Source organism: Elaeis guineensis, chromosome 2 (genome assembly GCF_000442705.2).
Source record: "Elaeis guineensis isolate ETL-2024a chromosome 2, EG11, whole genome shotgun sequence".
NCBI classification, from domain to species: Eukaryota; Viridiplantae; Streptophyta; class Magnoliopsida; order Arecales; family Arecaceae; genus Elaeis; species Elaeis guineensis.
The window spans coordinates 118,411,897-118,435,344 of record NC_025994.2 but is presented as its reverse complement, the minus strand read 5'-3'; the positions used below and the strand labels follow the sequence as shown (position 1 = coordinate 118,435,344).

At 36.1% G+C, this 23,448-nt stretch overlaps 1 protein-coding gene and 1 pseudogene across 1 annotated transcript; both read right to left on the bottom strand.

Annotated features, from left to right (window-relative positions):
• Nucleotides 1-176: 176 nt before the first annotated feature.
• Nucleotides 177-8,053, bottom strand: LOC105041748 (uncharacterized). The gene is given in 6 exon segments (XM_073253006.1): nucleotides 177-834; nucleotides 2,837-2,936; nucleotides 4,754-4,897; nucleotides 5,136-5,852; nucleotides 5,855-7,854; nucleotides 7,857-8,053. Coding segments are annotated over 3 exon segments (2,721 nt in total). The 5' UTR covers nucleotides 7,978-8,053; the 3' UTR covers nucleotides 177-834; nucleotides 2,837-2,936; nucleotides 4,754-4,897; nucleotides 5,136-5,252.
• Nucleotides 240-2,830, bottom strand: LOC105036543 (S-type anion channel SLAH3-like; annotated as a pseudogene).
• Nucleotides 8,054-23,448: the final 15,395 nt, after the last annotated feature.

The window sequence follows — 23,448 nt, the reverse complement described above, 5'->3', positions numbered from 1 at the left end:
ACAGAGTATCTGGGAATTTCAGGTTAACCTGCCGAAGAAAAATCAACCATGCAGTTTCAATTAACAACCTTGGAGTGGACTGAATATGTAAGGGAACTTAAGGTAAAGAAGAGAAATGGACTCAATTGTGGATTACACTTGATGATGCATCCTTCCTCAACCAAGACAGCAAAATCTGATGGTTTAAGTTGAATTATTAAAAAATAAAGCACAACAATCTCCCACCAAGGAAAGGCGTATGGCTGGAAAGAGTTCATAAATTTGAACCCTGGAACATACTGTACATCAATCGACTTACTTGTGAACTGATACAATAAAATAACCAAATACTGTACATGACACCTGAACCAACAAAGCAGCGCGAGGCACCGTACAAGGTGCTTTTTGTAATCAATCTTCATCTCCCAATTATCAGTGGATGCTATAACGAAAAATTGCATGCCACTTTATGATAATCATCCTTCATTTAGCAAAGAACAAGATCTGAACATATCATGAAAACAGTATCAATATGCTGACTCAAAAGTTGGGGGACCTGTTTCCTGAGATAGCAGCTTCAATGTCTTTCATATCTGAGCTCACAACTCGCAGGTGTGCCAGCTTCTTCTGTTCTGGATGATGGCAATTGAGATGTCATTCATCAATAGGTCATGGCAGACAAAGCCATGAATGATGGTGGAGACAAGCAATATTGTTAATATGAAGGTAGACACTCCAGAGTCCAACAGAAATGTCTAGGTTAACACATTGGTTACTTACTTCCACCAAGTATTCAAACGTCACAATGGAAGCACCAGTCATTGGGAGAGTACATGCCCACCATGCTAGTGATGCCTATTGAAACAATTATAAGAAGCCATAAACAACAGAATACAGATATAAGCAAACAAGAAAGTTCATGGAGAAGGAAAGATATGTAAACCTAAAGCCTTGGAAAAAATTAATCCACACAGCCTGCAAATACACAGGAAAATGGGTGACAGTGAGTTGACCAGCTTGAAGAATTGAAAAATCCCTCCTGATAATTTGAACAATAAAACTAAGTTTTCCATGCAACCTCCGAAAAAACCATTTGTGACTTGAAAACAAGTCGACCGAGGTAAAATAACAATGTCTGCTCAAAATTTTACCAAGCCTTTGCTCTCCAAAAAAATAATAAAAGCCATTTCTTGAATAATGGCTAAAAACTCTGAAAATTTGACTTTAATATTAAGATGATCATAGTTGTTTCAAGATCAACAATGATATTGATCAGTCAGGATAATCTGATGATCAATTTCCTCTTTAGTGTAGCAATGGAGCTTTAAATAATGAACAAGCAAGAGTGAAACGTTTATTATAATGCACCAACTTGCATTAATCACTGAAAGTGGAAAAGAGAGACTTACAAGAGGGTCACAGAGGAACAAAGCATCATTATAGTAAGCCATCCATGACCTGTAATCAAAGTTCCCAACAAATCCTTTGACCATGCCATGCAAGAAATAGTGGGTGCTCCTACAAATAAGAACAATACCAGATGAAGATCCCTCGGGAGAGTTTTATTTGTAGGAAGCCTTTGGTAGAGTCACAAACAGCACGATATAGTGAGCTAGCCTAACAGCAAGGAAGATGATAGGCCCCTCTTTAAGTCCCATTGTTGCTCTGAGCAATGAACCCGCAAAGGTGCCCATGAATGACAATGGTTTGATGGATTTGCTACCTTTGAAAACCTTCTTTGGCCCCCAGACATCCACCGGCCATAAATTTTGGGCTCAAGGCAAAAAATTGGAGCATAAGGACATACCAAGAGAGCAGCATCAAGGTTTACTGCAACTGATGGTGGCACACCATCTGCTAAGAAAAGGTACGCTGCCCAAAAAGCAAACAAGATGTTTTTACATGGATTGGCTGGTAGTACTCTCATTGAACACTTCTAAGTAAATGAAGATTTTTAAAAGTAAATGAGGGACACAATGCCCATCAATACAAGCGACATACACCAAAGAATGAGACTGACAGCTTAGCTCACATGAAGAAAACTCATGGATGGAGATGTAGCAAAGGTCTCTCCCAAAGGATAACTTGGCCACTAATACCAAGACATACCAAATGCAGATATTGGAAGCGAACAAGAAAAAGGCTGCTTCTTGTTTTCACTTGTAGGGAATGGCACAAGTTGAGTAATGCTGAAGTCGATAAAAGATGAATCTTAAAAAAGAATATGGTCACGTTGTATATAAGATATGATGCAACCAAATCACGATGTGTGCTATCATCACTCCATAACCATTAGGATCCATTTACTTGAGAAAAATGATCTTCAAGATCTGCCCACAACTCTTGAGCAGTCTCAAAATAAGCAACACTATCGGCAAGATCTGTACTGAGAGCATTGAGTAACCAAAACAAAACCATATGGTTACATCATTCTCATGCCTTAACCATAAAGTTAGGTGCAGTAGGATTTTGATAGAAACCCATCCACAAAATACAAGTTATTTTTCACACCAAAAGCAACAATAATTGGGGTTAGGGTTGTATCTTTCATGCAAAAGAATGATCGATCTTTATTTCGCAACATCAACTGTTGGATCACACCTTGTACAGCTCTCAAAGCACTCCGAACATTCTTTCATCTGCCTGCACAGATCCCATAGCAGCTACCGTGCGATCCAACAGTGCGTATCGAGAAAGGGCAAGTCATTCTTTCGCACAAAAGATACAACCCGAACCCCAATAATTGCACACCTCCAAGTACTATAGTTTCATCCAACAAAAACTTCTGAAGACAAAACAGTCCCTAGACTATCAAAGTGATGCAAATAATAAGAAGAACTGAAGTCAAATCCCATACCATTGTCGTTGTTGATGCAATCAAGTTTGTTGGCCACAATCTTTTCCCAAATACTCAGATGATTGGACGCAAGACGAAATGAGACAGAGTGTTCGATGTCCTGCTTTGAGACCATGAGAAAATTGGTTAGGAAAAATAACTTGATCTTCTTTATTGTATTCCTTTGATACATAATCTCATATAATGCAAATTTGGGATAGCTAAAAATACAAATCCCACGATCTTAGGAAAAACTATAATGTTTGTACAATAATGGAAGTCAACAATAAAGGATAGCGTATAATAATAAAAATGGATCCCAATGATTATGGAGAGATGAGAGCACATGCGATTGACTAGCTTGCCCAATAAAGATATGAAAAAGAATCCCATTGTTGTAAAGAGCACATGTATGAAAATTGATTCCAATGATTGTGGCGAGATGACAGTCAACATCCTTGACTTGGTTGCCTAATAAGTTAGGAAGAATGACTTAATCTTCTCTATTTTATTCCTTGATTATATATAGTCTCATGCAATGCAAATTTCTTAACTTCTAGGGAAGCTAGAAATACAAATCTTATAATCTTAGGAATAGCTATAATATATATATATATATAATAATGGATGTCAACCACAAAGATCCATGATCTTAAAGAGCACAAATATGGAAATGGATCCCAATGATTGTCCACGATTTTAGGTTGCACAAATATGAAAATAGATCCTGATGATTATAGAGAGATGAGAGAGCACTTGCTTGACTAGATTGCCTAATAAAAATATGGAAAAAGGATCAGTCCTTAATCCTTACTCTTTGGAAGAAGAATGAGTTCATCACTCCTCAAATCTCCAAAAATGTATTCTCAAAGATCAGAAACTTAGAGGAAAATGGGAACCAAGGGCTTCTTGATTCTGGGTTTTCTCACTATTCTCAAGGACCCACAACAGTTGGTTCTGAACAGAGAGATCAAGGGGCACAAAGGGACATGCACAATAGAGTACAAGTCCATATCCTCTATTGTGCAGAATTTTCACAGCAAAGGCATGTACAATAACAGATGCTTGTCACGTCGCATTGTTTAGATCTGACAGCTCTGAAAAAAAACCAGTTTGAGGCACGGCTGGGAAAACTAGATGGCATGATGGTTACCTTTGTCATCTCTTTCATTCAACTGACCCTCTCCCCCTCTCGCATTCGCAGGCTCTCTCTCTCTCACATTTTGGCTCCCAAAACCTAAATAGTAAGAAGGGGAGAATCTGGAGCCATCTTCTTCAAACGATCAATCAATCGATCAAAACCAGCATTTGTTGCAGGTATATCTATAGTCATGAAAACTATAGAGAAGACCAATGCCATAACATGTACATTTGAAGCACATAAAATATATATTTGTCTACAAAGGTGATGAAGATGTGTTTTTCAATCATCAAAACAAACCACCATCTAATCTATAGCTTCCTCTATACAGCTCCTCTTTAAACCATGCCCATGTATTTGATTTGTCCCATGATATGACCCACACCAACTCCTTAAAATATCTGATGTCCAGATAATTATGGCTATGCAACTTGATGCTTAAAATAGAACAACATTCTTCAACCTTTGGTGACAAGCCTACTCCTCTAAGATGCCTTTGAACTACTTGATGCTTATATAATTAGTTATTGCAACCATAACCTTATCTAAATCAATATTAAGTAATCTACTTGCTCATTTTTATTATTTAATGGCAGTAAAGAAAACTATACTTTATCCTTTAATGGAGTTTAGCTACAATTCTACTTGAAGTTTGGAGCCTTATCCCTGCAAGTGCAAAATATAAGGCCATATCAACTTGTCATTCCTATGCTTTTTTTAAAGTTATACAATCTAAAGCATGCAACTATGTGTTGTTTAAGTTTCAGGATAGCAAATGTAGCATAACAACATAATACCTTTATCAAGAAATTGATGGAATACTTGGCAAATGAGATCCATAAAGCAAATCCCAAATTGTTGGAAAAAGATTGGAGGATATGGTTATGGTAAATAATTGGTGCAATTCATCAAATCCTGCCAAAGATCCATATCTGCAACACCTGAAGGTCATTTTAATAACAAAAAATGATTTTCTTATTAGAATAAAAGAGAAATGTTGAAACACTAGCATGTCACAAATTCACAATAGAAAAGAAAAAAATTGTAAGGTTCCAAATTTGCGTATACAATATTAACAACGAATAACTTCTAATAACTACTTGACATTCCTAAAAGTATAACGGAGTCAAATAATTCTCTTAAATACCAATAATAATAGATGTCCATAATATTTAATACCTAGTGACTGAAATGACTGTCCATTTTGGCATTCCTTCTGAGAAGAAACTTGTGATATAAGCAACAATATATTGTCATGTGTCATCCCAGCTAAGTTTCCAACAAAACAAGAAGAGATCACTGAGCTAAATTGGGAACTTTGGATGAAGAACAGAAATCTTGATATGGTCTGTAATTTTCCTTCCATTTTGACACCTGTCTCTTCAAGCACTTGTAAATTTTCTGCTCAGCTGACTGAAACACCATGTTGAATGGGTCAAAATCCAACCTTATGGGGCTTTGATCAAGCATTTCAAGACCAGATGAACCATGTTCAGAATCTGGATTGCATTTCTTTTCTGCAATTCCACAAATGAATATGTCAAATTTTTCAACTTTATAAGGCAGCTTGCAGTTTCGTATCATGTGACCCATTTGTGCCGGCTCTTCTTTTATGGCATGTGTAGCAGTATTGCAAGTTGATTTATTACCAACTTCTGCAGGTTCATATACAAAAAAAGGCTTCTCTTGCTCTTGTGAAGTTCCCCATCCATTGCAATTGCCGATATCAACAATGAACATTTCAGGACAGACATGTTCAAGAACTGATCTGCATTGAAGGTTCAATAGGTCATCATCTTGCTCATCTATTGCATCAGATGAGTCATTTATCTTCCTGTCAATCTGTTGAAGTGCAAGAAGGACTGAAAGGGGTAGCACTGGACCAACAAGACCACCCCAGGTGATGCTTTGCTTGACCACTTCTCACTTCTTATTGAAGGTTTCCCCACAAAAAAAGGTAGCAACCTATTGTGAGGCAAACAGCTGGGAACTTCTAAGAATTCAAAGGAGGATTCATGCTGATTTTCAAATAAATCTGAGTATTTTTTAAAGACCAAAGGTAAATGATCAGCCCGAATACATGATAATACTCTTCGAGATGCAATTTCAAATACGTTGGTTGGTATGCTGGCATCACTTACAAAATCAGAAATTGAGACATTAGAGAACTTCAGAATGTTGCTAATAAGTTCCTCCATATCATGACTAAGGGAAACTTGGTTGGTTTCCTTATGATTTAAAAGAGAATTCTGCACAGCCAAAGCATTGGAAATATTGCTGTTCATGTAGTCGTAAAGATAAAATAACCTAAAGAAATCATATCTGTTAAATACTCTATCATCCTCACTGTTCCAGTATATAAATGAATTCTTGGGCTCCAAAGATTCTTCCTCTTTAATGTAAGACTTTTCACTAGATAAGTTGAACGACGAATGGTATCTTTGCATCTCCAATCTACCAGACAATGTAAGCCTAATTAAAGAAACGCCTGCAGATTTTGGTTTTATATTCAAGACATCACTCGGAACAATGTAAAAACCCACAACCACATTCTTCCTCCATCGCCATTCAGAACTTTTAGAAACATTCTCCTTATAAAATACTTCTTTTACAATGCTGTCACCGGAGCTAAATGTCCTACCTGACAAAGAAAAATATGAAGGAAGATCCCAAGCATAAAGCGAAGAATTACTAAGAGTTCCTTCATCCTTGGGCCCATAGCAGAACAAACTAAAATCATTGCTCCATAATGAACCTGCCAAGATGACATATCCCGAGTCTGAGGCCCACTTATACTCATCCTCAGATGGCCTCAATTCTGACAATTTGAACATTGCAACATAAGAAGGGCGTTCAAGATTGTGATCCCATGTCAAGATGGGAAACAATGGCTGCCGTGCATCAAAAAGAAACAACTGGCGTTCAGTCACTATTGATATATGGAAATCATTGAATCCAGCCAGGCAAAAAGCAAGGATTCTGTCATTCTTTTCCAATAAAGGAGCGACATGGTAGGAACCAAGCATATCAATTCTAACCAACACTTTGTGTTTAGTGTCTTTCTTGGACCTCAGATCAACCATGACAACAGCAGTAGAACAAGCAACAATCAAAATCTCAGGCTGCCCACCATACTCACAGCTCAACCACTTCCCTGGATCATCGCCACCTAATATAACCCTAACCATGCGGCCACGCTTAGAATTAAGATTAAAACAACAAAGATCACCACTTTCCAACAAAGCAACGCTCTCCTCTGAGATATGAGGGCTCCAACAAGCATGCACCACTGAACTCTTAAACCCTTGCTTCGCCAAAGGAACCAAGAACGGCCTCTCTCGACCAGAATCCGAAGCCCTAGTTTCAACCCTAAACCAATTCACGGAGTACAAAGTGGTGGCAATCAAGAAACCCTCGATACGGGGCTTACCTACCGATGCTGAATTAGTCGGCGAAGACCAGGACGATGATGGCGCAGCCGCCACCGAAATCTTCAAGATCCGATGGCAGGGATGTTTGAACCCTTCCTTCTGCCTGAAGACATCCCCATCTCGATCAACCCTAATCTCCGGCGTCGGTCCTTTAAAGGAGAGACCTACATAACCAATCAAGTCGGCGTTTTTTCCGGTTGGGAAGAAGAGAACCATGGAGGAGCCGTCGCGGCAGCGGAGAACGTGGAGGTTGTTGGAGGGGACGGGATCGTCGTCGCCGCCGCCGCAGCCGCCGCCGGACGGGGAGGCGAGGAGGTCGGCGACGAGGGAGTCCTGGGCAGCAGAGGGGAGAAAGCCGGCGGTGGAGGTGCGGCAGAAGAAGGAGCGGACGCCGTCGAGGAGGGCGGAGGGGGGAAGAGGGGGAGGGATTTGGAGGGCGAGGGAGCGGGAGGAGAGGAGGAGGAAGGGGGAGAAGAGGGAAAGAAAAGGAGGGGGCCGAGAGGCTTGGAGGAAGCGCCGGAGAGAAGGGTTGGGGCGGCGAAGACAGCAGCGATGGGCCCGAAGGACCGCCAGCCGTCGGAGAAGTCCATAGCCGACCGCTGGTCGTGAGCGATAGCAGCCTGGGGAGAGGAGAGACTAAAAAGTGGCCGTACGTGGCTGGGAAGGGGCTGGGGTCCCTCACCGGAATAAACTAACGTATCATTCAAAAAAAAATAAATTTTTTATTTAATATAATAAAATAAATTTAATAAAATAAATTTAAAATTAAAAAATTTAATTTAATATATATATATAATATATATATATATAAATATATATATATATATATAAATAAAAAATGAGAAAAAAAAATGAAGTGCCAAATAAACTGTCCATACCAGTAATAAATTTTCATCCATGAATATCATATGGATCAAAATTAATTTTTCATATCTTATATATCAGGAGTCTTCTATCTATCTATTTTTTTAATATTAAATATAAATATTATATCATTAATTGAAGGTATTGAAATTTATTTATATTTATTTAATTAAATAATTAAAATTTATTGTTATTGATTTTTAAAATATGAATGAATATATTTTTATTATTTATTTAAAATATTTTTTAAATAAATTATTTTTTATTATATAATTAACGATGTGATTTTATAATCGACACATAATGCGTGGGATAAAAAATTAGTTTGAGAAAGAGAACTTAACCACCCGCATGACATTCCAAAGGTTTTGCTGGGCATGCTTCACTGATAGTCCAGAATATCGATCATAAGATAAATAATATAATAGATTGGATTACTCTCTATATTATATATTATATAGTATTTGGATGATATCTTTTAAATTAATATGATGATGATTTTAAATATTTTTAAAAATATTTTATTTTTTAATTATTTTTAAATATATTTATATTTAATTTATATAAATTATTTATTTCAATCAAAAAAAAAAAGAGAGAGAAAGAGAGCGGGATGAAAAAATTTAATTAATATATTCACGTTATTTCAAATCCTCTCTCTCAAACTGTTCTCCAAATGAGCTGTACATGGAAAACAGTGGCATCATGAGGCTCGGTAAAAAAAAAAAAAACAGATTTAATTTTTTTATTAATTTAATTTTAAATATTTTTTTATTATTTTATTTAAAATTACTGATCGTAAATCGATAATCTTTCAATCCCTTGAAATGTCATATGACAAAAATTTGAGTTCTTTTTCCAAATAATACGAAAAAAAAACTTTTTTACCAAAATATATCAAAACGAAACTTATTTATCAAACTAATGCAAAAGGTAAAAACGCCATTTTGAATGGCGTTTTTTCCCCTTCCACGTCAGCCCCTGTTTCCACACTGGCATCGTCCGAAAAAAAATAAATAAATAAAAAAACGTCATTTGGAATGGCGTCTTTAAAAACGCCATTTTGAATGGCGTTTTTAAAAACGCCATTCAAAATGGCGTTTCTCAATTTTCCCCCCGGAAAAAATCGTGGGAAAATGGAAAATTTTGTTTTTTAAACTTTGGAATTAGTAAATAAATTAAAAAATTAATTTGGATTGAAATATAAAATATAAAGATTTTAATTTGTAATTAATTTAAAAAATTATAAGAAAAAAAAAATTATCATAGAAAATAAAAAAAAGAGAAAGAAATATGAAAGAAATGAAAATATTATTTCAAATTACTTTCGGAAATTAAAATTAATTTATTTTAAAAAGATTCAAAAAATTTTTAAGAAGAGGGTTAAAAAATTTTATAAAAACATAAAGAATTGAAGAAAATAGAAATTATAATTGAAATTGAATAACAAAGTTTATAATTTTTAATTTTAAGAAATAAGAATTATAATTGTAAATGAAATTAAAAATTTTATTGTAAATAACTAAATAAATTTAAATATAAATTTTTAAAGTATTTTTTAAATAAAAGAAAAAAATACTAATAGAATATAAAAAAGATAAAAGTGGAAAAAAATTAAAATTAAAATATAAAAATATAGAAATTATAAAGTAGATTAGAAAAAATATATCATAAAATAATAAAATTAAATTGAATTAATTACAATTTTTTTGTTAGGGTATTTTATAAATGTGACTTAAAAAAAGTAAATTTGAAATAAATTTTGATAAAAAAATACATTAAAAAGTTAAAAAATTATGAAAAGTTAAAAAGTTGAAAAGTGAAAATTTTTAAAAAGTCACCAAAAATAACAAATATAAATTTATAACCAAAAAAAATGTAATGTTTAATTGAAATAAAAATATTTTTTAAATATATTTTATAAGAATAAAATTAATTTAATTTAAAAAATTTTCAAATAAAATTTGAAAATGACCTAAAAAAATTTCATAAAAAGATAAAGAATTGAAAAAAATAGAAATTTATAAATAATCAAAGAACAAGCATTATAATTCAAAATTTAAAAGAAATAAAATTTTAAATATTAATTGAAATAAATATATTATTTAAAATTACTTTCAAAAATTAAAAAGTAAATTTATTAAAAAGATTCAAAAAATTTTTAAAAGTAGGGTTAAAAAATATTATAAAAATATAAAGAATTGAAAAAAAATAGAAATTATAATTGTAATTGAAGAACAAAGTTTATAATTTTTAATTTTAAGAAATAAGAATTATAATTGTAAATGAAATTAAAAATTATATTTTAAATAACAAAATTAATTTAAATATAAATTTTTAAAAATTATTTTAAATAAAAGAAAAAAAAATACTAGTAGAATATAAAAAATATAAAAAAAAAATTAAAATTAAAATTTAAAAATATAGAAATTATAAATTAGATTAGAAAAAATATATCATAAAAGAATAAAATAAAAATAAATTAATTACAATTTCTTTGTTAGGGTATTTTATCAATGTGACTTAAAAAAATAAGAAATAAGAATTAAAATTGTAATTGAAATTAAAAATAATATTTTAATTAATAAGTAAAATTAAATATTATAATTTAAAAAAATAATTTAAATGAAGGAAAAAAAATGGGTGGAAAAATTAAAATTTAATTAGAATTAAAATTTGATAAAAAAAATACAGTGTAAAGTTAAAAATTGAGAAAAAATATGGAATAAGATATTCATAAGAAAATATTTTTTTAATTACGAGAAATAAAAAAAAAGGGGGAAAACGCCATAGAGAATGGCGTTTTCCCCTCCCAGATCCCTTTTCCCCCTCTCCTTCTTCCTTCTCCCTTCTCCTTCTCCTCTTCTCCCTTCTCCCTTCTCCCTTCTTGATCTTCTCCGGCGTCTCTCCGACGGCACGGCGGCACGGCGGCGAGGTCTCGACGGCGGTGAGTTCTTCCCGCCTCTCTCTCCATCTTCCTCTTTCTCTCTCCCTCTTCCCCTCTCTCTCTTTCTCTCATCCTGGCGGCGGGCCGCGCGTCCCGGCGGCGGGCCGCGCGTCCCGGCGGTGGCTCCCGGCCCCCTCTCCTCTCTCTCTTCCTCTCTCTCTCTCTCTCTTCCTCTCTCTCTCCCTTCTCCGTGGCCGCCGGCCACAGACTGGCGGCGGCGGGCCGCGCGTCCCGGCGGCGGGCCGCGCGTCCCGGCGGCGGGCCCGGCGGCGGGCCGCGTGCCCCGGCTGTGGGTCCCGCGTCCCGGCGGTGGCCCCGTCCCCTCCTCTCTCTCTTCCTCTCTCTCTCTCCCTTCTCCTTGGCCGCCGGCCACAGACGGCCGGCGGTGGGCCGCGCGTCCCGGCGGCGGGTCCCGCGTCCCGACGGCGGGTCCCGCGTCCCGGCGGTGGCCCCCGGCCCCCTCCTCTGTCTCTTCTTCTCTCTCTCTCCCTCTCTCTCTCCCTTCTCCGTGGCCGCCGGCCACAGAGTGGCGGCGCCGGGCCGCGCGTCCCGGCGTCGGGCCGCGCGCCCCGGCTGTGGGTCCCGCGTCCCGGCGGTGGCCCCGGCCCCCTCCTCTCTCTCTTCCTCTCTCTCTTTCCCTTCTCCTTGGCCGCCGGCCACAGACGGCCGGCGGTGGGCCGCGAGTCCCGGCGGCGGGTCCCGCGTCCCGGCGGTGGCCCCCGGCCCCCTCCTCTCTCTCTTCTTCTCTCTCTCTTCCTCTCTCTCTCCCTTCTCCGTGGCCGCCGGCCACAGACTGCCGGCGGCGGGCCGCGCGTCCCGACGTCGGGCCGCGCGCCCCGGCGGCGGGCCGCGCGCCCCGGCTGTGGGTCCCGCGTCCCGGCGGTGGCCCCGGCCCCCTCCTCTCTCTCTTCCTCTCTCTCTCTTCCTCTCTCTCTCTCCCTTCTCCTTGGCCGCCGGCCACAGACGGCCGGCGGTGGGCCGCGCGTCCCGGCGGCCGGTCCCGCGTCCCGGCGGCGGGTCCCGCATCCCGACGGTGGCCCCCGGCCCTCTCCTCTCTCTCTTCCTCTCTCTCTCCCTTCTCCTTGGCCGCCGGCCACAGACGGCCGGCGGCGGGGCGCCCCTCCCGAAGGCGGGGCCCACATCCTGGCGGCGGGCCCGCGTCCCGACGGTGGGCCGCGCCCTCTTCTCTCTCTCCCTTCTCTTCGGTTGCTGGCCACAGACGGTCGACGGTGGGCCCCGCGCCCCGGTGGCCAAGGCGGGCCCGCACCCGACGGCGGTCCTCGACCTCGTCTCTTCCGGCGGGGCCGCTTGCCCTGACGGCGGGCCCCGCGTCTCGACGGTGGGCTCAGACGGTCGGTGGGGCCGCGTGCGCTGAAGGCGGGCCCCACGTGGTGATGGCTCCGATGCGATCGGTTGCGATGACGGTGGGGTCCATGGATTCCGACGTTCGTTTTTTTTTATCTCATTAATTTAATTTTATTTTTATCTTTATTTAATTAAATTTAATTGTAATTTAAATTTTTAAATATATTGCATTTAATGAAAACGTAGACCCGTCAATTGATCAATGTATAATATTCTACGTTATCCGTATAAAATATATATGAAATATATATTTTTATATGGATATCGTAAAATACATACATTGGTCAATTGATTGTCCAGTTTGGACAGTTTGAGAATTGCATTTAATTCTATAGATAATTACATTATTCGAATGATATGCGGAGGGTTCGAGAAAAATTTCGGACAGTATTTTTCTTTAGTTCTCCTCACACATTTTGAGTCGTGTGGGGAGAACTAAGGGGAAATACTGCCGAAATTTCTTTCGGTCCTTTTTGCGTATCGTTTGATTAATGTAATTAATCTATAGAATTAATGCAATTCCGAATGGGATAGGATCTATCTGTACCTATTTGTTGATGATATGATGCATGTATCATGTAAATTTTTTCAATTGTATTTTAAATTTTTAAATATATTGCATTTCATGAAAACGTAGACCCGTCAATTGATCAATGTATAATATTCTACGTTATCCGTATAAAATATATATTTCATATATATTTTTATATGGATATCGTAAAATACATACATTGATCAATTGATTGTCCAGTTTGGACAGTTTGGGAATTGCATTTAATTCTATAGATAATTACATTATTCGAATGATATGCGGAGGGTTCGAGAGATATTTCGGACAGTATTTTTCTTTAGTTCTCCTCACACATTTTGAGTCGTGTGGGGAGAACTAAGGGGAAATGCTGCCGAAATTTCTTTCGGTCCTTTTTGCGTATCGTTTGATTAATGTAATTAATCTATAGAATTAATGCAATTCCCGAATGGGATAGGATCTATCTGTACCTATTTGTTGATGATATGATGCATGTATCATGTAAATTTTTTCAATTGTATTTTAAATTTTTAAATATATTGCATTTCATGAAAACGTAGACCCGTCAATTGATCAATGTATAATATTCTACGTTATCCGTATAAAATATATATTTCATATATATTTTTATATGGATATCGTAAAATACATACATTGATCAATTGATTGTCCAGTTTGGACAGTTTGGGAATTGCATTTAATTCTATAGATAATTACATTATTCGAATGATATGCGGAGGGTTCGAGAGATATTTCGGACAGTATTTTTCTTTAGTTCTCCTCACACATTGAGTCGTGTGGGGAGAACTAAGGGGAAATGCTGCGAAATTTCTTTCGGTCCTTTTTGCGTATCGTTTGATTAATGTAATTAATCTATAGAATTAATGCAATTTCCGAATGGGATAGGATCTATCTGTACCTATTTGTTGATGATATGATGCATGTATCATGTAAAATTTTGGTAATAATAAAATAATTAATAATATTAAATATTTTAATTTTGATTTTATTGTAGGTTGTTTTGAGAAAATGGCCAGTACTCGAGTTCGTGTTTTATTGTATTATGATGGCATGATACAGAATAATGATCAAACTGGTGTGCAGTATAGTCACCCTGCAAATCGGATGATTAGAATATCTTCATCATTATCACGTCAAGAATTATTGGATCATTTATACAGCAGTATTCCTATAGACAAAGAAAAATATGAAATAAAATTGAAATGGAGATCTCCTAATCTGTCGGGACAGTTAATGCAGAGTAAATATATCTTGGTTCCAATTGATGACGATGATGATGTCGAAGAAATGCTGACATTTCCTTTGAAATATTCAGATTGTCGATTTTTAGAATTATATATTGAAAAAGCAGATGTACCAAGCTTTGGATATCATAGTCGGTTTTTAACTCAAGCTGTTCAAACCGATAGTGTTGAGGCCGGTTTTGCAGAACAATATTTCATTACTGCCGGTCCTAGCTGTCCAATTATTCCAAGTGCTGTGATGACTTCTCCTGTGTCTTCTGCTATGGTGACTTCTCCTTTGGTACAAGTAGTGGTAAGTGCGGGAGACGACACTCATATAGAAAATGATGATTGGGTAGTCGGAGGAATAAATTCTGATAGTCTGGGTTTTGAGTCAGATGAAAATGAAGATGAAGACAGTTGGATGGATGAGGACAGTAGCAGTAATGACGATGATGATGAGATGATGATGAAGATGTTCAAGCTAATATTAATGTGGAAGAATCTCAATCTCATTTGCACCAACCTCCATAATATTTTAATGATATAAATTTAGATGATGGTGGTTGTGTTAGTGCTGGTCGAAGATTGAATTCTGACAATCAATTTTGGGACTCTTCGATGACTGAATTTTCTAAAGGTTTAATGTTTGAGAGTAAAGATGATGTAAGGAGAGCTGTTGATCTTTATCACATTATGAAGCATCGGACATACAATGTAGTTCAGTCGCATTCGAAATTATGGTCTGTACGATGCGCATCATCAGATAATGTTCAGCATTGTAAATGGAGGCTTCGTGCTGCATTGTTGAAAAAGCATGGATATTTTCAAATCACAAAATATGAGGGTCCTCACACTTGTTTGTTTACGGGATTGAGTCGAGACCACAAACATGTCAGTGGAAAAATGATTAGCACATTAGTCCGACATATTGTTGAGAAAGATCCCGGTGTTAAAGTTGAAGCTATTGTGGCAGCCGTTAATGATCAATTTCAATATACAGTATCATACAGGAAAGCATGGTGTGGAAAGCATAAGGCATTGGTTGATATTTATGGAGAATGGGAGCCATCTTATGCTAAATTACCTTATTATATGGCTGCACTTCAAAATGCAAATCCTGGTACAGTTGTTTCATGGAATTTTTTTCAATCTGTGAATTCCAATGTTCGTGTTTTAAATTATATTTTTTGGGCTTTCGAACCATCTATTCAGGGTTTTATGCACTGCCGTCCTGTAATTAGCATTGATGGCACGCACTTGTATGGTAAATTTAAAGGTAAGATGTTAATTGCAACAGGCATTGATGCAGAGAATGGGATATTTCCATTAGCATATGCAATTGTCGATGAGGAAACGACTGCAAGTTGGAGTTGGTTTCTTTTCCAGCTCAGAACACATATCGTTAAAGATAGAAATGGAATATGCTTAATTTCTGACAGGCATCCAGGTATATTAAATGCCATCGCAGATGAGTCTATTGGATGGAGTCCACCACGTGCCTATCATCGATACTGTTTAAGACATATCTGCAGTAATTTCAATACACATTTTAAAAATGTGCAGCTGAAAGAGCATATGGCAAGCCGGAAGTGCTCATCAAGTTCGTAAATTCAATTTTATCATGGGCAGAATTAGAACAGTGAATGAAGAAGCTTGGAGCTGGTTGTCCGAGATAGAAAAGGAGAAGTGGACATTGGCACATGATGATGGTCTACGCTATGGTGTTTTAACTACAAATTTGTCGGAGGTTTTTAACAGTGTTCTACGAGGAGCTAGAAATGTGCCAATTACAGCTTGTGTTCAACTGACATTTTATCGTCTTGTCAAATATTTCAATACGAGGCATGCTCAAGCCTTGAGATATGTAGAGGAGAATCAAAATAATCTTTTTACTCCTCATGTTGCAATTAAAATTGCTGAAGATCAAGTTAAGGCTAACCAGCACCGAGTAACAGCATTCAACCTTCAAAGAGGTATATATGAAGTGCTTACGAGAAGAGCAGGCGGAGGACTACGAGGTGGAGGAAATTCTCATACTGTTACATTAGCTGAAAGAAATTGTTCATGTGGAAAGTGGAGCACGTATAAATATCCATGTTCACATGTTTTAGCTGTGTGTCAAGAAATTGCTGTACATTTTAGTGGTTTTGTGGATGATGCATATACAATTACAGCATATATGAATGCTTGGACCGGTAATTTCAATCCACTACCACATGAAGATTATTGGATGCATACACGTATGTTCAAATGCATGCCTGATCATCATCGTTTGAGACCGAAGCAGAAAGGTAGACCAAAGTCAACGAGACTACGAAATGAGATGGATGATAGGCAAATAAGAAATAAGAATCACTGTGGTATTTGTAGGGAACAGGGTCATGATCGTCGTCGCTGTCCTAGGATAGTTCAACATACTTCAACTTCAAGCAGCGGAAGAAATTGAAAGCTTTGAAAATTTATTTTTGTCAGTGTTTTATGAATTACTGCGAGATTGTATTTGAATTTACGTGTGTAATATGTTGGGATGAACTGAATTTTGTGTTTAAGTTGTATTGTGTGATAATATTATATTTAAAAAAAAATTTAAAATATTGTCTTACTTTTTTTAATATATCTGTGATAATTTTGCTTGAGGCAGCGTATTATGGCTTACGATCCACGATATCCCGGTCCTCGAGACAGCAGTATTCTTACATTGCAGGAGCATCATCGATCGCAGACTATTTTAAATGGCGGCGTAAGTATTACAATCTTTTTTACTCTTTAAATTTTATTTTAAAAATCATATACGTTATCTAATTATTATATTTTATTACAGGAGTCCAGACATCTTCGTCTACGACGATCCGATGCAGATTTCTGAAGGACAGAGGATATCCCACGTAGAGTGTTAGATTATTTACGATATCTGGGATTTTATGGAGTATATCGGATCGGTCGTATACAGATGGACGTTGGTCTTATTACTGCTTTGCTTGAGAGATGGCATCCAGAGACACACACATTTCATCTTCCATTTGGTGAGGCGACCATCACTTTACAGGATGTCAGCATCCTTACTGGACTACCAGTTGATGGAGATCCAGTTACCGGAGTTGATCCCGCACTTACCATTCCGGAGTGGCAGGCTTTGTGCTTGCGATTGTTAGGGTTTGAGCCCGACGCACATTTTTTCGATCATTCACGACTCAGGATTGAGTGTTTTGATGATCGTTATCGTCATTTTCATATTGCGGATGATGCACCGGAGGAGATGGTGCAGCAGTATGTTAGGGGTCAGGTGCTGCGATTGTTAGGTGGTGTCCTGTTACCTGATACTTCATCGAATAAGATGAAGTTGATGTTTCTGCCATTATTAGAGGATTTAGACTTCGCTCGTCGACTCAGTTGGGGCAGTGCAGTACTAGCTTGTCTATACCGAGCTATGTGTCGGGGGGCCTATGCTGATCAGAGCGAGATTGGCGGTTATCTTGTATTATTGCAGGTATGTGAATTAAAATTTTTTATTTTTAATATTTAATTATATATGATATTGAATATATTATTTATTTAATTTTTGAAATTTGCAGATTTGGGTATGGGAGCATATGCCGACTATCAGTCCATTACGACGACAGTTGCTCGAGATGCCATCAGAGCAGCAGGATCCTGATGTTCCATTCAGACTAGACGGTCCATTAGGATACAGGTATCGAAATATTATTATTTTTATTTAAATTTTTTTTTTTTAAATTTATTTAATATTAGTACATTATGAAACAGATGGAACGTTGCATTCAACGTTCATCACGTATCGACAAGAGTGGCACGGGTTTATAGGTGCCAGTTGGATACATTAGTTGATACATCTAGACGGGTAAATTTTAAATTTTTTACAAATATCAATTTACAGTATTCATAATCTATTATAAATTTTTATTAATTTTTTTTATTTTAATTATATTATATCAGTTTTTGTGGGAGCCATATACAGATGGGATATTGGCTATACTGCCGCAGATGTGTACAGTTGGACACGACATATGGACTGCTAGGGTGCCGCTTATTTGTTTTGATGTGGTAGAGTGGCATCTTCCCGATCGTGTCCTGCGGCAGTTTGGTCAGATTCAGGGCATCCCAGAGCAGTTTGATACCAGTCAGGGACTTCATCGTATTGATCGACGAGGGAGAGCTCGTATCGACTGGCGTATCAGACATGCACAGTACATCGATATTTGGGATGCACGTCGAGATCACATTGTTCATGGTGATCCTATTTTGAGAGGTCGTTCATATACTGATGACTACATGGCTTGGTTTTTTAGCATTACAGTGCGAGTCATTGGACAGTCTCAGTATGCAGTTTCTGGATACGAGGGCGAGAGTTCTACTATACGTCTTTTGGTAAGATTACGAAAATTACTTCATGTTATTTGTGTTATATTTTTGTTTTATATTGTACACTATACTGATTGTTTTATACTAACTGTTCTATTTCTATGTTATAGATTGATTCTGTGTCGGAACTCGTATTGGACACTCGTCGTGCTTTATCTACGACTGATGAGGACGAGCGGATTCAGATACTGCGGGAGATGGAGAGAACAGGTTCCGGAGCATTGAGGGCGATTGGTGTTGATCCACATACCTGTGCACCTTGGTATGGAGCAGTTCGGATGCCAGATATGAGTTATACGCCGTCACCATATGCTTCACATATGCCATCACCGCATATTCCGCATATGTCATCATTCGATGCTGCACAGATGCCACCGCTTTTTCATCCACAGATGGCAGCGTCTTCTTCATCCTACATCCCCCAGATGCCATCACCGGGTACCAGTTGGCCACATGAGTATGATACTTTTTTTTCAGGTCCATCCGTGTATCCAGATGAGAGAGTTGAACGGATCTCTCAGTCCGTAGATGATCCGACAGCATCAGTTATTCCTGAGCAGCATGATCAGCAGATCTCCTCCACTGATATAGGAGAGGAGCCATCACAGCAGGAGCAGCCGACGAGGACCTTCCTGAGAAGGTCCAAGCGACCACGGGCGCCGCGACGTCCTTGTGGGACTTAGTCTTTATTGTATTTGTATTTAGTATTTTTACATTTTTGTTGTACTATTTTTTTTGATATATTTAACATTTTGATTCTATTGAATAATATTAAATATTGATTTCATTTTATATTATTTAATTTTAAATTATTGGATATTATGATTTGTGCATATGGATACACATACTCGAACGTGTCTCAGAACATTAGGAGAGAAAATGTTATGCCGGCGGGCCGTACTTCCCGGGGGCGAGCCCCGCATCCCGATGGCCACGGCGGGCTCCCGCGCCCCGACGGCGGTCCTCAGCCCCCGTCTCTCCCGGCGGTGGGTCCCGTCTCGATTGGTTGTGGGTCCAGAGCAGTTTGATACCAGTTAGGGACTTCATCGTATTGATCGACGAGGGAGAGTTCGTATCGACTGGCGTATCAGACATGCACAGTACATCGATATTTGGGATGCACGTGGAGATCTTATTGTTCATGGTGATCCTATTTTGAGAGGTCGTTCATATACTGATGACTACATGACTTGATTTTTTAGCATTATGGTGCGAGTCATTGGACAGTCTCAGTATGCAGTTTCTGGATACGAGGGCGAGAGTTCTACTGTACGTCTTTTGGTAAGATTATGAAAATTACTTCATGTTATTTGTGTTATATTTTTGTTTTATATTGTACACTATACTGATTGTTTTATACTAACTGTTCTATTTTTATTTTATAGACTTATTCTATGTCGGATCTCGTGTTGGACGCTCGTCGTGCTTTATCTACGACTGATGAGGACGAGCGGATTCAGATACTGCGGGAGATGGAGAGAACAGGTTCCGGAATATTTGTGGCGATTGGTGTTGATCCACATACCTGTGCGCTTTGGTATGGAGCAGTTCGGGCGCTAGATATGAGTTATACGCCGTCACCATATGCTTCACATATGCCATCACCGCATATGTCATCATTTGATGCTGCACAGATGCCACCGCCTTTTCATCTACAGATGGCAGCGTCTTCTTCTTCGTACATCCCCCAGATGCCATCACCGGGTACCAGTTGGCCACATGAGTATGATACTTTTTTGAGAGGCATCCATCCGTGTATCCAGATGAGAGAGTTGAACGGGTCTCTCAGTCCGTAGATGATCCGACAGACGATCATGGGCGCCGCGACGTTCTTGTGGGACTTAGTCTTTATTGTATTTGTATTTAGTATTTTTTCATATTTGTTGTATTTTTTTTTTTACGTTTGACATTTTTATTCTATTGAATAATATTAAATGTTGATTTTATTTTATATTATTTAATTTTAAATGATTGGATATTATGATTGGTGCATATAGATACATATACTCGAACGTGTCTCAGAATATTAGGAGAGAAAATGTTATGCTGAAAGGATTATAAAAATTATAACGTAAATAATAATATATCAAATGTTGCTCTTTGAATTGAATTTTAGAAAAAATAAGTCTATTTTTAAGTAAAGAAAAAGAATACGTAATAGAATGCTAAAAAGATAAAAATAAAAGAAAACTGAAATTATAATTTGAAATGATAAAATTTTTAAAATAAATTTTAAAGAAAATATCATAAAAAAATTATTAAAATAATAATAAAATAAGAATTATAATTATAAATTTTAAAAAAAATTAATTTTAATTTAAATTAGAAAATATCATTTAAATTATTATTTTTATTATTTAATTAAATTTATTTATTAAATAATTATAAATAGATAAGTAAAGATATTAAAAAAAATAAAAAATAAAAAAAAAGAGAAAACGCCATTCTCTCCCCTCCCCAAACCCCTTTTTACCCTCCTTCTCCCTTCTCGATCTTCTCCTTCTTCCTTTACAAATTTAAGTAAAGGAAAAGAATACATAATATATTATAAAAATGAAAGAAAACTAATATTATATTTTTAAATTATAAAAATTACAAATTAAATTAAAAAATATATCATAAAAAAAGTAAATAAAAGATAAAAAATGGTAATAAAATAGAAATTATAATTTAAAACAAAAAATTATCTTTAATTTCAATTAAAAATTATCATTCAAATTACTATCCTCATTAAAAAATTTAATAAATTAAAAAAAATAATTAAACAAATTATTAAAAAAAATTTAAAAATTTAGAAAAAAGAAAAAGAATAAAAAAATACCGAAGGAAACGGCGTTTTCTCCTTTCCCCCCTTCTTCTCTCCTTCTCCCTCTTCTTCTTTCTCCCTACTCCGGCGTCTCTCCGACAGCACGACGGTGAGCTGCCTCCTCTCTCCCTCTTCCTCTCTCTTCCTCTATTTAAAAAATTTAAAAAATAAAAATTACCAGAAAGAAAGTCAAGGGATCGACTCACAGAGTGTCGCAGTCAAAAATTTTGCGTGCCGTTAAACTCTTTTAGCCATGAGTCGATTCATGGGGTCGACTAAAAAATATAAATCTACTTTTCTTACAATTTTTTATATTATGTATTTGTAATCTTTTAATAAATAAATTAAATGAAATAATGAAAATAATAATTTAAATGATAATTTTTAATTTAAATTAAAATTAAATTTCTTTAAAATTTATAATTATAATTCTTATTTTATTATTATTTTTTTATTTTCCTATGATACTTTTTTTTATTTATTTTAAAATAGTTATCATTTGAAATTATAATTTCATTTCTCTTCCATTTTTTTCTTTTTAGCATTCTATTACGTATTCTTTTTCTTTAATTAAAAAATTATTATTTTTTCTAAAGTTCAATTTACAAAATGGCGTTTTTAAAGACTTATTTTATTTTTATAAAATTTTTTTAGCCTATTTTTAAAATTTTTTTGAATCTTTTTTTAATTTATTATTTTTTATTTGAGAAAGTAATTTGAAATAATATTTTAATTTCAATTTATCTTTAAAATTTTATTCTTTTTTATTTTTACATTATAATTTTTTTTTTTTATTTTTTAAAAATTTTATAATTTTTAATTTTCTTAAAAATTTTGAAGACAAGTATTTCGAATGATGTTTTTCAATTTAATTTCAAATTTTTATTTCTTTCATATTTCTTTCTCTTTTTTTATTTTCTATGATAATTTTTTTTAAATTTCTTAAGATTTTTTTGGACATCTTTTAAAAAAAAATTGAAATAAAAAATCTAAATTAATTTTTTTAATGAATTACAAATTCAAATCTTTATATTTTAAAATTCAATCAAAATTAAAATTTTTAATTTATTTACTAATTTCAAATTTTAAAAAACATAATTTTCCATTTTTCCACGATTTTTTCCTTTATTTTTGGGTGGGAAAATTGAAAAACGCCATTTTGAATGGCGTTTTTAAAAACGCCATTTTGAATGGCGTTTTTAAAAACGCCATTCAAAATGACGTTTTTAAAAGCGCCATTTGGAATGGCGTTTTTAAAAGCGCCATTCCAAATGGTATTTATTTATTTATTTTTTTTTTGGGACGATGCCACCGTAGAAATGGGGGGTGACGTGGCAGGGGAAAAAACGCCATTCAAAATGGCGTTTTTCCCTCTTACATCACTTTGGTAAATAAGTTTGATTTGAATATATTTTGGTAAAAAAGTTTTTTTTTGTATTATTCGGGAAAAGAGCTCCACATTCTAATCCTCTCTCCCTCAATCTTTAGGAACGGTCCCGTCGTCCTTTTTTAACCCTTCCTCCTTCCCTTTGCAGAAAAGTTCATTTCATTTTGTGTGGAAGTTTTTATTTTTTATTTTTGATAAGAGCATCCGCATATAAGTAAATTTATAGATTTTTATATGGAATTCTATATATTTTTTATTCATGAATTATTTATCTATTACTATTTTTTTCATTTTAAAAATTTATCTCTATAATTTTATTAGATTTATATTTTTAAAAATATTTTAGAAAAAGGCCGCCTCTTCATTTTTTTTGGTGGATATATTTTTGCAACCTTATATGACAAATAATTTAATATATAATTTGATATTTTCTTTATTTTTAGGAAAGAATGCAATGAGTGGACTACGGAAATCTGCATATATTTTTGGATATATGTATAAATTTATATTGATATTTATAAATTAATCAGTCGATC